The following is a 15,065-nucleotide window of genomic DNA, read 5'->3' as shown; positions in this document are numbered from 1 at the left end:
TCTGTAATGTTGAATGTTAGAGTAGTTACATGTTTTACATCACAATTACAGCGATTCATACGAAAAGAAATAATTGTCCGCTATCTGGTTTACCGCTGCTTTTTATGACCCTATTTGAGCCCCTCGGAAATTCAGGATTTACGTCAATAGGAAGTACTTTTGCAGAAATAGGAGGAGCTGAAATTAATTTGGTGCGAGTTAAATACATTTCGTAGACAATACTGAAAAGTAAAACACCGAATTCTCTCCAGTTTCTGGTACACAGCGAATGGCATTTGCTCTTGTTCAAAATAATTTTTGTTTGTGATCGCTGGCTATAATTAACATTTTTTTTTAAAATGAGGGACATTACTTTATGTTCTTTTTAGTTCATCATCCTGTATTACTTAAACTATTTTATCAACTCATGAACCTACTAAGTATGTCCTCATCATTACATGCATTTGATCAGGGAAGAAATCAAATTTCGAAATTGGAAATCTGTATCCAGTGACATCTTACAAGCAGAATTGTGACAATTAGACAACACTGTAGTGAACTCGTCCAATGTCAATGATCTTGTGTCTGAAATCACAAGAATCACGTCAGACATTGTTCAGAAACAACGAAATCATAAAATGGATGACAACCTTCAAACTAAAAATGAATCAGTCTAATACTGAAATAATTATGAATGGAACCAGACAGCAGTTAGCGAAATTGAACATCACAAGTTTAAACGTTGGTGGGTGCGACGTAAAATGCGTTGATCATGTCAGAGATCTGGGTGTAACCGTAACCAATACACTCAACTTTGACCATCACATCAAGAAAAAGTGTCAGATAGCTCATGTGCAGTTACAAAGTCTTAGAGCTATACGCAAGTATCTCACACAAGTAAACTGAATCATTAGTTCACGGAATGGTTCATTCCTACATTAACTTCTGCAACGGTTTATTTACCGAACTTCTAGCCTACTTAATCAACAAACTACAGCGAATCCTAAAGTATGCCACCAGAGTAGTCATGAACGCTTCCTTTGAACAACCAAGTGCGGAACTTATGAAAGAAATACACTGGCTTCCAGTTAAGGCTAGAGTCATGTTCAAAGTCCTAGTAATAGGTTTCCGTGTCATCAATGGTACCGCTCTAGTATATCTGAGGGAAGTGTTTGTACCTACTCGACATCGGTAGAGACTGCGATCACAAAGTGACACTTAACTTTAACATGCCTAGACAGCGAACAAAATTAGCTGACAGGGTTATGGCCGTTGTTGGTTCCAAATGGTGGAACAATCTACCTAGCTATCTGAAAGACATTCAGTCTGAAGCCAGCTTTAGATCAAAACTGAAAACACATTTGTATAGTCAGTTTCATGAACAATGAGTGTGCTCTTGTTAAATACGAAATATCTGTAGTGATGTAAAATAGTACTTATATATATCTAAATCTAACTTCTAGAATCCTGTTCATATTTTGAATGTATATGTTTTAAATGTGTGTTATTTACTGGTAAAGCGCAATAGAATATTTTATAATTTATGCGCTATATAAATGCCATGTATTTGTTTTTACAACGTGATAAAATTAACGAAATTTATCTTTAATGCGAGGGTATGTTGCAAAAAATTGGTGAAGCATTATGCAAAGTTTGTTTTGAACATTATCTGAAAATCTACATGGTTTAATAAAATGTAGCTGGCTGGTTACAAGTACACCGCTTTTAAACGCACCATTACTTGTTGAACTTCTTAACAAAAAATCAACATATCACGCATAATTTTGAAATCCTTCACGGAGTAAAAATTTAAGGCAGCATATCATGTTTTCCGATGTGTGATAAAAGGATTAGTACGGTTTGCATTCTGAAAAGTGGTGAATTGAATTATAACACTTTAAAACATATTGTGAAAGCTGCCTCTTCTACATGCCGATTTTCAACTTGATTGCTTGAACAAAAATGGTCACTTATTTCACGCATTATTTGAAGTTGCATTACGTTCTCTTTTGGCATTCAAACGTAGACTCAACCAGTTTTTTTTTTGTTTTGTTTTGTTTTTTTTAATCTTTTGTAAGCCGATATCAATGTAACTTTAAGAGCGAAATGATATTCTTTTATTAAAAACGAGTTCAATAAATTCAATATTGAAACTGCATAAATTAAGTTTCTGTTTAACGTAATCAACGTAGAAAAATAACATAATACCTTTATTCCAAAACAATAAATTTGCGGTGATTAAAAAGTTCCATTATCAACGTAATCAATAATAAAGAAAACAAGGGGTGAATGTCTTTAAAAACAGACTAACGGCGTAGAGGTTATAATGTTTGGCGCATGGAAAAATCAGAATTAAACAGCATGTACAGACAAAAGATTTAGATATGCATATATGAACACATGATTCATTTGCAAATATTCAACAAAGCTGCAAATTAAAATGATCCATAGGTATCCTTTCAGTGATAGAAGTAAAAAAGATTTGACGTCCTCTGCTGATTCTGAAATAATAAAACGTGTTGGCTCAGAATCCCCTATAAGAATACCGTTACACAATATTTCGACCCACATCAGTTGGACTAGAAAATCCTAAAGCAGTTGAATACCTGAAATAAAAAGAAACCCTAGAAGCTTTTGCATCAGTAGTGACCCCACAATCTTAATTACTCGATTAAGGTCTCCGTTTTAAAACATATAGCAACAAAAAAAAAACAATTTTACGTCAGTAGAACATTTGCAGGTTGCGAGAACTTTAATGACTGTTAAAATATTTTTATTTAGGTAAAGTAATAGGTAAAATTTGTTGGAAACTTAGGTCATACACCACCTCTACAATTAAGTTGATTTTGCAGTTTGTGTGTTTGACTGAAAATAGTTTTCTTGCATCAAACATGACCAATCTTTTCTTTTGATTTTTATTCAGCACTGACAGTATCCTTCAAGAAAATGTAAGTCACAGACATTGTAAATGGTCCTAATGTGTGCTGCAGCCGCTGAAAATGTGTTCATTTTATACTGAAAAAGAAGACCAGCTATTAAGTGTGTTCATGCCTTTTAGAAATGCAAATTTGTTAATGACAAGTTGATAATGTTAAAAAGCATGGCTGTCTGTTCGTGGCATATTTTCTCTTAGAGATTTCAGAAATAAATATTTATAGAACATTTTTACTTACACTGTTCACATAATTTGATTTGCGACAAGACATGGCCGCTAGTGGCCATAACTTGCTTCCACATGAGTATTTATATCTGTCTGAGCTGCGAAACTCGGATGATCGGTCTCGAAACACTATTACCCATTTATTTCAAGGGAGCGCTGGACTTGAGCGGAAGACATCTTATCACAAGAGGATCTACCTCTTATCTCGACCGCACGGTATCTGGGATCGGGTTTACGACATGCTAAGTCGAACGCAGAACATCTTATCTCGAGTTCATGCCATCTCATCTTAAGTACAAGACACCTTATTTCGAACGTGCGACTTATAACATATACCAAAAACACGTCACAAACATACCACCATTCCTACGCGCACGTGTAGGGTTTTATTCTTTATTTATCTGTATAAGTTCAATACACAAAAAGTACGTACTTGTAAAACATATTCCAGGTTTAATTACGTGTAGAGAGCCACTGGGTTAAATTTATTATTTAATTTCACGAGCAGACAATAACTAACATGTCCAAGTATCCTTCAATTTTCAAGTTACCTCCACGCGGACTCGATTTCTTTTCATTAACCGCTTTATGGATCTCCATCAAACTTGGTCTAGCGAACATATGCTTACTTAGGCATCAGAACGTCCGAAAATAACAACGACCCAAAAGAAAAGCCACTTCGTATTTTCATAATCTGATACCAGACTTTGAAAAATGACAAAATTGTTGGAAAAGGAAGACTAAGCTGACGTTAAAACTGGACTGGTAGTAAGCGTCATAGATCATACGTTCATTTCAAATTATATTTAAAAAAAACTATGGCTCTTTTAGTCGCCTTCAATGACAACGTTTGAGCAATGTTGTCTGTTCCTTTGATGCAGTCAGCTTAGTAGTCGGACTAGCTCTTTACCGTTATTGGCGTAGATATTTTAATCCAGTATCCGTTCATACACATGTGGTATATGTTGATACTCAGCTTTAGCGGACGAAGTTCAAAATATGATTAGGAGTGTCTTTCATGGTAAGATGACCGGACAGAGTGAATGAATTCAGTACGGTTTAGGTGACTTTGTACGGTTGTACCGAGGTGCATCACATTGTCACGCCGCGTATTATAACTATGCGTGTAGCATTATCAAATATTGCGCGTCGTATCATACCGTCATAACGCGTCACAGAGAGGCATCGTACGTCATATTATGGCGTCATAGTGTATGAGCGGTTTTTACTTTAAAATATCTGAAAAGTTTTTAATGATACTAACGGTAGGCAAGAAAACTGATCTAACATGTCTGTTTGAGTCCGTTTAGATGATCAGATTTTCCTTACCTTGGCTATCCCGATGACACCTACTCACAAACGGTACGCCAGGAGCTAAAAGTGAAATGTATTACAAGAGAAGACGTAGCTCCCAGACGGAATTCATCAAACGACTTGAAAAAGATTATGCCAGACAAACAGTTAATTAAAAAATGAGAAGTCCAATAAAATGAGATTACATGACAATTTTGGAATATATAATCTTCATTTCGTCATCAATCTGACTAATACATAATTTGGAAAATATCCAGGCATCGACCTGCATTTGATATCAGGTCTAAAAATTCAAATTTCGCTGGGCCTACGATTGATTAGTTTTGCCGGAAACGGCCAAAACTACGCAGCGCAGCGTAAACAAATAAAAATGAATAAAACAAAACAAAACAATCAATCTGACTAAAGTACTCGATCTTCTAAACGAAGATCTGAGGATGACCTATTCACATTAATCTTTCTGTATATTTGGATTTCCGATTTTGCAAGTTTTATTTTTCGCAAATTTATTTTTATTTGAACCAATCAGACGACTCGTTTCAACAAGCATTTGGCTGAACCATCAAAATAGCGTCGATGTCACAGGTTGAGAGAAATGTGCAGTTAGTCCGGGATTCGAACCATGGACCATCACTTACAGGTTATTTTTCATGGCCAGATTTGTAAAGCGTTGGGTCATCAGTAAGAACGCCAATGTGAGCAGCTCCTAAATAACAATACAATTGCTTGTATATTCGTACAAAAAAAATAAATGCACAAAGTTAAGCGAATGGATTGGATATCATAAACTTCCACACATTCAAGTATTCTAGTGTTTTCGCGATTCGGGCAATAAGTTATAGATATTCATATGTAATTTGCGAGGGACAGCGGTAACAGCTGTCTTCAGCTTTTATAAAACATTTAATTTGTATTTTGTATACAATCAGGAATCGTTTTAATATATTTTCGTTTTTTCGGTTAAATGTCAATTTAGTGAAATTTTGCTGTATATCATTAACATCAAATTGAAATCAGTTTTTTATTCTTTTTCGAATAAAGACATATCTTGTTCATACAAATTGTAGTTTTCTTTTCCACTGCGCTTCAATTAACTTTGATACTTGACAGAAAAAGAAGCATTAATAGAGGGAATTTATATAGTATATGTATTTATTATAGTGCAATATCAGTTATCCAACCTTAATATTAGTTTAAAAAGATAGTTTAGATTTTGGTTGAGCATAGCTAAACAAATTCAGCTCAGAGATGTTTATATGCTTTTACGGATCTCTGCGCTGAAACGAATCCCGTACTGAAACCTAACCAGGAATCGTGCCAGAAGTCTGTCACGCTATAATTTCATCAAAATGAAATGCAATAAACTCACCTTTTATTTTAAAATGTTTCTAATTAATTTTTCTTTTGACCTGGCACAAAATAATCCATGCAACATAATTTGAACACAAGTTATACACACAAGTTTCAAATTGGTACCCCTGTCTGCAATATTGTGTCCGCCATTGCAGTTGTCACCTGATCAGAGTACTCTTCATTTGAAAAGCAATAGGCGGTATAGAGTTGTTGTTTATTGATTTTTTCTGAGAACTTAAACTTTCTAGGGTATGTTTTTTATGAATTTTATCGAAATTGGTTATGTTTATGATTAAAATAAATGCAAAAATAAGTGAAATTTTGATCTTGATTTTCAAAAATTACCACGTGCTCTGAACTGTTGCATGACGTCATTCGTTTCTCACGAGAGAAGTGTGCGAGATGTTGCGGTTTGATACTGGTTAGTTAACCAAATGGGGTTTCGCCATAACTTAATGGACGCGACCATCAGAAAATAAAAACAGCGTCAGTTAAGATATGGTAGCCAGAACTAGGTTGAGCACAGCGTTTGGGAAAAAAACTTTAACTTTTCAACATTTTTAACATTTAACTTTTTACTTTGGTCAGATTTGTGTATATATATATATATTTTTTTGCGTGTGTATAAAGATAAAAAAAAACGCATCCGGTTATTATAGTCTTTCTATGGCGTTATCTTAAAGCTTCAATATTTTAAATCATATCATTTGCGTTCTTTATACTGCAGAGAGTAACAGAAGATTTAAATATTTGTTTTATTTTTGTTACCTGAGGGACCATCAAATCCTACTTTCCTATTCTGAATAACAGAGTTTCCATTAATCCGATGACAAAGGGCGTGCAAGATTCTTGTGGTTGATTTATATGCTTCCAAGCATCTTCTTCATATCGCGAGCTTAGCGCAAAACGGTTGTAATTCATATGAAATAAAGAAAGAGTTACAACCGTTTTGCGCTAAGCCCGCGATATGCTCTTATACATCATAATGATATCCTTATCGCAATTATATATTATAGAACATAATTTATTGTGCGCTTTCAAAGATAAATGCAGTTTTATGATAGAAAGAAAAGAAAGTATGTCTTTGTCATTCGGATAGAGATTAAGAGTCCATTAGTCGGTGTACTTACCGGAGCACTATATTGTACCCTGTTTATTAACCATAGGCTATCTCCTTCACTGAGGATAATAGACGTTTAAAGCAGCAAGAAAAGCTAAATCAAATCCTAGTAACAGAGTATTTGTGGGAAAATAACATGCCAAAGCATAAACGGATGTATATTATGGCTTATTAAAGCAACTCCCTGTTACATATTCTAATGTTTAAAGGGACACAACTCCAGCATCCTTATGATAATGTTCTTCATACTAGATTACTGTTACTTAATTTATATAATGCATGCCTCTATGATTCAAGATTATTCTATTGTTGAGCTTACTTCAATAAACATGTATTAATAAAATACTTGGTGTTCATCTCTTTATACCAACAAAGTATAACATGGTGTCAGAGTCAGTAAAGGACTAACTAACATGCTCCACTGGGGATTAAATTTTAGATTTCCATGGAATATTAACTTAAATTTGTGGCATTATATGGGCTTGTTCTTTTTTGTGCCACGTTTTGCTGAGGATTAACTTCATTCCCATTGAACAAGATGGATTCAAACAATCTAAGCAGCCAAACTCCAAATATAAAACTGGGAGTCAAGGACTTGCCTAGTGCCTTCAAAGCATTTAAAACTGATGCAGAGTTCATGTTCGGAGGGCCGTTAGAAAAGAAAAGTGAAGCCGAAAAATGCAACTATCTGATGCTTTGGTCTGGAGACCATGGCAAGCAATTGTATTCCACATGGAAAATATCTGATGAAGAAAAGAACTCTCTCGACACAAAATTTTTAAAACAACTTGGAGCAATACTGCCAACCGAAATCAAATAGAATTTACTCACGTTATCGGTTCAGGTCGAGAACCCAGCAGGTGGGAGAAATGTTCGAACAATATGTTACTGACCTGAAAGTTTTACTTAGGGACTGTGGCGAAATGAACGAAGACCTTGTTCGTGACCAGATAGTTTTCGGGATACGATCACAGAAAATTCGTGAGAAACTGATAAACGAGGGCTCTGACTTGACACTACAGAAAACACTGGACATTGCTAGAACTGTAGAGATGAGTCAAGTTCAATGTCAAACAATGACAAAACAGGACATTGATGCTGTCAAATTGAAAACAAAAGCGCAGCAACCCAAATCCTTTCGGAGGAAAAAAGAAGCAGCAACTTCGAATCCACATGTGCGGAATCCAAAGGGGAATCAAAGTCACCAAATAAGCAAACAATGCGGGAACTGCGGTAGAAAACGTCATGCCAAAGGAACAGTGTGCCAAGCATATGGACAAATTTGTTTATCATGTAGGAAGCCTAATCATTTTGTTAAAGTGTGCAGATCAAAAAGGAATATCAGTGAACTGCAAGTAAGTGGTCTACTTCCAGATCTAGAAAATAACTTTATCGTTGATACCATTTCCATTGACCAGACCCAAAATCAAGCCTTCATTACAATTGAAGTAGGGCCAAAGTACAAGGATGTCAAATTTAAGCTTGATACAGGCTCACAGGTCAATATCATCCCAAGGTCAATTTGGAATTGTCTTGGAATACATGATCCCTTGAGATCCACAGACAGAAAGCTCACTGTTTATGATGGGTCTTACCTCAAAGTTGGTGGTCAAGCAAACTGAAAGGTCAGACATAAAGATACTACCGTAGTCAGTCTTGAAGAATTTTACGTTGTGAACACTAGTTCCACTCCACTTCTAGGTTTAAAAACATGCATTTCCATGAATCTGATCATGATTAATGTTGACAACTTAGATATGGCATTGAATAAGGAAGTTGTTCCCTCTAGGTACCCTGATATATTTCAAGGGATTGGTCAATTGCCTGGTGAATGTGAGATACATTTAAAGCAGGATGCCATTCCTGTGATACACCCCCTAGGAGAGTACCAGTAGCGGTACATGATAAGCTCAAGGCTGAATTACAAATGATGCTAGAAAAGAGAGTCATTCAAAAAGTATCAGAGCCCTCAGAATGGGTAAACAGTTTAGTTACTGTAGAGAAGGGGAAAGGTAAATTGAGAATTTGCCTAAATCCCAAGGACCTTTACAATGCCATTAAGAGACCCCACTATCCATCTAAAACTCTAGATGAAATATTGCCTGATCTGGCGGGTTTTCTCTAAGCTAGATGCGAGAAGCGGATATTGGTCAATTAAACTGACTGAAAAGTCGTCTTATCTGACCACTTTCCATTCTCCATTTGGGAGATTTCGGTTTCTTAGGCTACCGTTTGGTCTTTTATGTAGCCAGGACATGTTTCAGCAGAAAATGTACGAATGTCTGGAAGGACTTCAAGGTATCAAGACAATTGTAGATGACATTGTAGTTTTTGGTAAGGACAGGGCTGAACATGACCGGAATTTTGACAGACTTATGACCAGATGTCGTGAAAAAGGTATCAGACTAAATCCAGAGAAATTGGAGATAGGAAAATCTCAGATATCATTCTTTGGACATTTGCTTACTTCTGATGGTCTTAAGATGGATCCTTCCAAGGTCAGAGCAGTCAAGGAGATGCCACCTCCTACTTGTAAGTCTGAACTTGAAACTATATTAGGTATGGTGACATATTTGCAGAAATTCGCTCCAAAGTTTGCCGAGCTAACTAGCCCTTTGAGAGCTTTACTTTCCAAAGACGTGAATTCTCCTGGGATAAGCCCCAAATTGAAGCATTTCAGAAAATCAAAGAGGTTATCACACAGAACCCTGGTCCGGTTTTGGTCTATTTTGATCCTAATAAGGAAATAATACTCCAAGTAGATGCCTCAAAGATTGGCCTAGGTGCTGTACTTCTGCAAGAAGGAAGGTCAGTGTGCTTTGCATCTAAGTCTTTTACCCAAAGTGAGAGAAGTAATGCCCAAATAGGAAGGAACTCTTATAGTATAGTTTTTTCATGCACGAGAAACCATAATTACTTGTATGGTAGATGTGAATGTCCAGTCCGACTACAAGCCGCTGGAGGCTATATTTAAGAAACCCTTGCATAGTGCACCCCCGCGTTTACAGCGTATGCTATTGCAATTACAGAAATAAGACCTAGAGGTCAAACACATCAGTGGTCGTGACATTCCAGTTGCGGACACTTTGTCAAGAAAATTCTTACCCGACACTGATACAGATTTATGTCCAGACATGGATATACATGTACATGCTGTTATGACCAATTTCCCAGCCAGTGATCAGAAAATGAGACAGATCAGAGATGTTACTGAGACAGACCCACAGCCACGTACCCTAAAACAAAAAATTCTCGAGGGTTGGCTTGACCAACGAATAGACTGTCCAGAATCTATCACATTGAATCTATTGGAATTTTAGGGACGAAATGTCTTTTGTAGAAGACATTATTCTAAAAGGGCCGAAAAATCTATATACCAAAAAGGTTGAGAAGCGAAATGCATGACAAAATTCACAATGCACATTTAGGTATTGAGAAATGTACACAAAGAGCTAAGGAGATAATGTTTTGGCCAAAAATGTTTAATGACATAAAACAGAGAGTTATGGAATGCCCAGTATGTCTTGAACATCGGTCAGAAAATGTGAAAGAACCTATGATTCAAACACCTTTGCCTGATAGGCCATGGCAGACAGTTGCAACCAACATATTTACATGGCAAGGTAAAGATTTCATTGTTCTAGTTGATTACTACAGCAGGTACTTTGAGCTTAGTCAGTTAACAAGCAAAAGAGCTCAAAATATTATCCAGAAACTGAAAAGCTACTTCAGTAGACATGGAATACCTGAAACCCTGATAAGTGACAATGCTAGCTATTACACGTGTCAAAGCTTTGCTGGTTGTGCTAGAGAATGGGATTTTAGCAACAGAACGTCAAGTCCAACGTATAGCCAAAGTAACGGCCTTGCAGAAAAATTTGTTTCTATTTTCAAAAATCTGCTTACTAAGTCCACACAGGCTGGTACGGATCCCTACATAGCACTTCTTGAGTATAGGAATACCCCTTTAGCTTGTGACAAGACACCTGCACAGTTGCTTATGTCTAGACAGCTAAGGTCAATTTTACCAGTAATGGATTCAAACCTTGAACCCAGAATACCAGACAAATCGAGTGTCCGAAACAAAATGCTGAACATAAAAAACAGGTCAAAATTTTATTATGAAAGATCTGCCAAACCTATGGAATCCCTTGAAAAAGTAGTAGGTATTAGGATAAGACAAGGTAAAACTTGGCAACCCGCTGTAGGTTCTAGTAGTTTCTAGTGAGGACAGAGGATGGTGGTATGTACAGAAGGAATAAACGCCATTTATCAAAATCGCGTGAGAAACCATTTGATCACATTGATTTTCCATCACTTCCAGCTACCCCACCAGCCCCACCCCTGAATTTTCAAACTCCACAACCTTCATGTCCTAAAATTTCTCCAGATCCAATTAAGCAGGAAAATGTTCCAAATTATAACTCTAACCCAGATTCACCTGCCCTTTATCAAACTAGATCTGGAAGAAATGTGCGACCACCGGATAGAATAAATTTGTGAAACATAATTAGTTGAACAGTGCTTTGAGATATTCTACTTATGATGTTGATAGTGTATTGCTGAGGGAATACCTAGACAGAAACACTTACATTTATTAGATAACAATTATGTGAAAATTACTAAGCTGGAAATTGCTGTGACAATTTGATAACTTGAAACTGGGATTATTTTGTGTTATCTGAATTTTATTACATTTATCTAGAAGGGAATGTAACAGACCAACCTTGTTGTGTGAAACTGAATTTCCCACACACTACTTTCAAGTATAGTGCTGAATCAGAAAAATGCCATTCATAAAATGATATCAGCTATGTATTTTTTTATTCAAAAGAAAGGGGATGTTACATATTCTAATGTTTAAAGGGACACAACTCCTTATGATTATGTTCTTCATACTAGATAACTGTTACTTAATATATATATTGCAAGCCTCTATGATTCAAGATTATTCTATTGTTAAGCTTACTTCAATAAACATGTATTAATAACATACTTTGTGTTCATCTCTTTATACCAACAAAGTATAACACTCCCGAAGTGTAAAATATCCAGTGACAGTGTTTTATACTAGAAAATTGACGATATAATTTATGATCTTATGTCTAATGGTATATGTTTTATCAATATGTTATTGTTGAAGGAATTGCAAAATATACGTATGCTGCTATCGAAATCGGTGAGACATTGTCCTATCAAGATGAAATGAATATCTACCTGGTATGGACTTATGCATAGGAATGGTGTGTGTGTGTGGGGGGGGGGGGGGGGGGGGGTTGATATGGAAACGACAGATAATACACAAAATACGTAGATGATTATTTTGAAAATGAAGTGTTTCTCAATAATAGATTCCGATAAGCAATGTATATAGTGAAATATGTTAAACAGTTTGACAACACCTAATAGCAAAAATTGGTGCGTATGAAGTGAAAAACTTTTATGATTCCTGTTTTACATATGTACCAATTACTTTATTTCTTTGACATATAAATCGCAGATCTTCACTAAATCAAACATTAAAACGAAGAAGTTACTATTCCAGCTGTCACTAATGTCTATACGTTAAATGAGACAATTCCCAGCTAGATCCAAGTGACTAAGATATAATAAGTGTACAAGGTAATTTGATGCGAATCTCTACATTATACATTTTTATCTGCCTGCTGTATTAAGATAAGTGAGACAACATATTAAACTTTGATAATGTGACAGTTGACCTCAAAACAATCGACACTGTTTATTTTCCAATACAGGAAAATCCAAGATTTGTTTTACAATAGATCTATGACGGGTTATCTTTGAACACCACTGGACTTATTGGACTCAACTGCCACATTATCAAAGTTTATTAGTATATTTTTTACTCGTCTGTTACCGATGTTATCATACATGTTTTATCGATAAAGTAGCAATGCGTAACCTATATACAATTAACTTCCGCAATGGAGTAACTTCCGTTGTGGAACTACCTACTTTCGCTTTTGCATATCTTTTACTTTCGTTTTTACTGACTTCAATAATTTGATTTAAATACCGACGGTATTCAGGTAAGAATTAAAAGTCCATCTTATTCATACAGAATCATATTTGAAACAAATTTTGCTCCGTTCATATAACTTACATACTTTATTTACAAGCTACTGCATAAGTGATACAGCAAAGTATCGCTGAAAAGTTCATCTGAAATTGGATACCATCGCAGAGTTACCTACGATTTCACTTTCACTACGTTGTGGAGCTTTCTATTGTCAACTCGAACTCTGTACTGGTAGAGGATGGATTTTGCGCCCTGAATTTACTGCTTTTTTATATGTTATATGACCTGAACTGTGTCTGTGCAATAAAAAAACCTATTTATATGTAAGGTGCCTTTAGGGCGCTGTGTATGTGTATAATAATAACATATATATGTGGTTATTGAGGCGATAATATATACATTTCATTTCCGTAGACAGGAAAAATCCAAATCTTGTTTAGAAGAGATTTTGATGCACAGTGATTTTATATAGCTGTTCAATCACATAGATTCAAGAATAAGTACTCAATAACTAATTACTAGAACAAAAGATAAAAGAAAGTATGAATTCGACTAACAACACTATATGTACTTGTCTGTAACAGAGTGAATTTTACTATGCAAACAAAGTTCTAGCTGTTTATTTATATCTTGAGAATAGATTCATCTATAATAATTGTATAAAATGACCAATTATCTGGCATTTGGCCAATATACAGGTAAATAGATACTGGGGGAATTTAAGGTCAGATTAAAACTGTTTGATACATTAACTTAGATTTTTTTGTCATTTTGTAATAGTCTCATTAATATTGATAAGTATGCCAATTTGTATATTATCCCCCGCCTTTTTCGAAGAAATAAAGAGGATAGAAATTGGATGCATCCTCCCGTCCATCCGCCCGTTTGCCCGCCTGTCCGTCCGTCACGTGTTCAGTCCATAGTTCTGCCATTCATCAAGGTGATTTTGAAATTTCTTAGCACAAATGTTCCCAATAACACGGCGTGTCGCGCGCAAGACCCATACCCCAAGCTCCAATGTCAAGTCAGAGGTTATTAGGGTATGTTTTTCGTGCCCGGTCCATAGTTCTGCCATTCATCAAGATATTTTGAAGTTACATGCCACAAATGTTTCCCATAATGAGAAAACATGTCGCATGCAAGACCAAGGCCCCTTGCTTAGAGGTCAAAGTCACCCTTTGAGGGCAAAGATAATAGGCCCTTTTTCTTGTTAAAAAACTTATCTTTGCATGGATGGTGATTCAAATAACTTGGCACAAACAGTCACAATATGATATGTCGCATGAAAGACACAGACCTCTAGCTCAAGGTCAAGGTCACACTCGGAAATAAAAGATTTGTGGTATTTCTTTTCGTTTGGTCTGTAACGTTTTATGCATGAATGTATATTCAAATAACATGGCGTTACTATTCAACATTTCAAGACCATATTTCATGCGCAATACTGAGACCCTGCTCTCAAAAGTCAAAGTCACAGTTACCCAAGTAAACTTTCTATGATGATACATGCAATTACTTTCCTTTTATATCATAAACTACAAAACATGTGTTTTTTTATCAAATTTCCCACGAAACTAAAAATGGAATTATGTTTAATGTATTGATAGATATGAAAAGCTATAAACAATTGTTTACCTAGGTAAAAGTTGTAACTTTATTGTATAAATAGGTAGATTAAACATTATTATGATTGTACTACTGTAACATTAGATTGTTTTACATTCCTGCTCTATGCGTTGACCAACACCAGTATTAAGTTTCACTGAGGTGCAGTTTAAAAACAAGTTTCATTAGTACCATATAATTGTTGCCTCCCAAAGTCACGCATTTCATTTGTTTCTTTTCATTACTTCCCTTTAATGATCAAATGTTTCATTATATTTAAAAAAATGAAGCGGCATTAAGTTTTTGAAATACAGATACTATAATTTGAAAGCATTCACCAATAATAGAATACCAATCATTTTAATCTGCATACTCATGAATTATATAATATATTTTAATCTGCATACTCATGAATTATATAATATATTAACAATTTGGTACCTAAGAAAAATTGTTTAGGGGTCGCATGTTATTAGTTGTTTTTTCTTTGAAAT

The 15,065-nt window shown here is 35.4% G+C and overlaps 2 protein-coding genes across 2 annotated transcripts in view; both read left to right on the top strand.

The window, feature by feature from the left end:
• The first annotated feature begins 10,323 nt into the window (after nt 1-10,323).
• On the top strand, nt 10,324-11,151 carry LOC128559208 (uncharacterized protein K02A2.6-like). Its single transcript, XM_053550413.1, has one exon. It carries the CDS (start codon nt 10,324-10,326, stop codon nt 11,149-11,151), a length of 828 nt encoding a protein of 275 aa, XP_053406388.1.
• Nucleotides 11,152-12,876: 1,725 nt separating this feature from the next.
• The window catches only part of LOC128559403 (uncharacterized), a 40,531-nt gene continuing 38,342 nt past the window's right edge, over nt 12,877-15,065 (top strand). Inside the window, exon 1 of the mRNA XM_053550833.1 lies at nt 12,877-12,976. The gene's annotated coding sequence lies outside the window, so the exon portion shown is untranslated. The remainder of the gene's footprint in view (nt 12,977-15,065) is intronic.

Source organism: Mercenaria mercenaria, chromosome 9, assembly GCF_021730395.1.
Source record: "Mercenaria mercenaria strain notata chromosome 9, MADL_Memer_1, whole genome shotgun sequence".
Lineage (NCBI taxonomy): Eukaryota > Metazoa > Mollusca > Bivalvia > Venerida > Veneridae > Mercenaria > Mercenaria mercenaria.
This window is presented reverse-complemented; position numbering and strand designations above follow the sequence as displayed.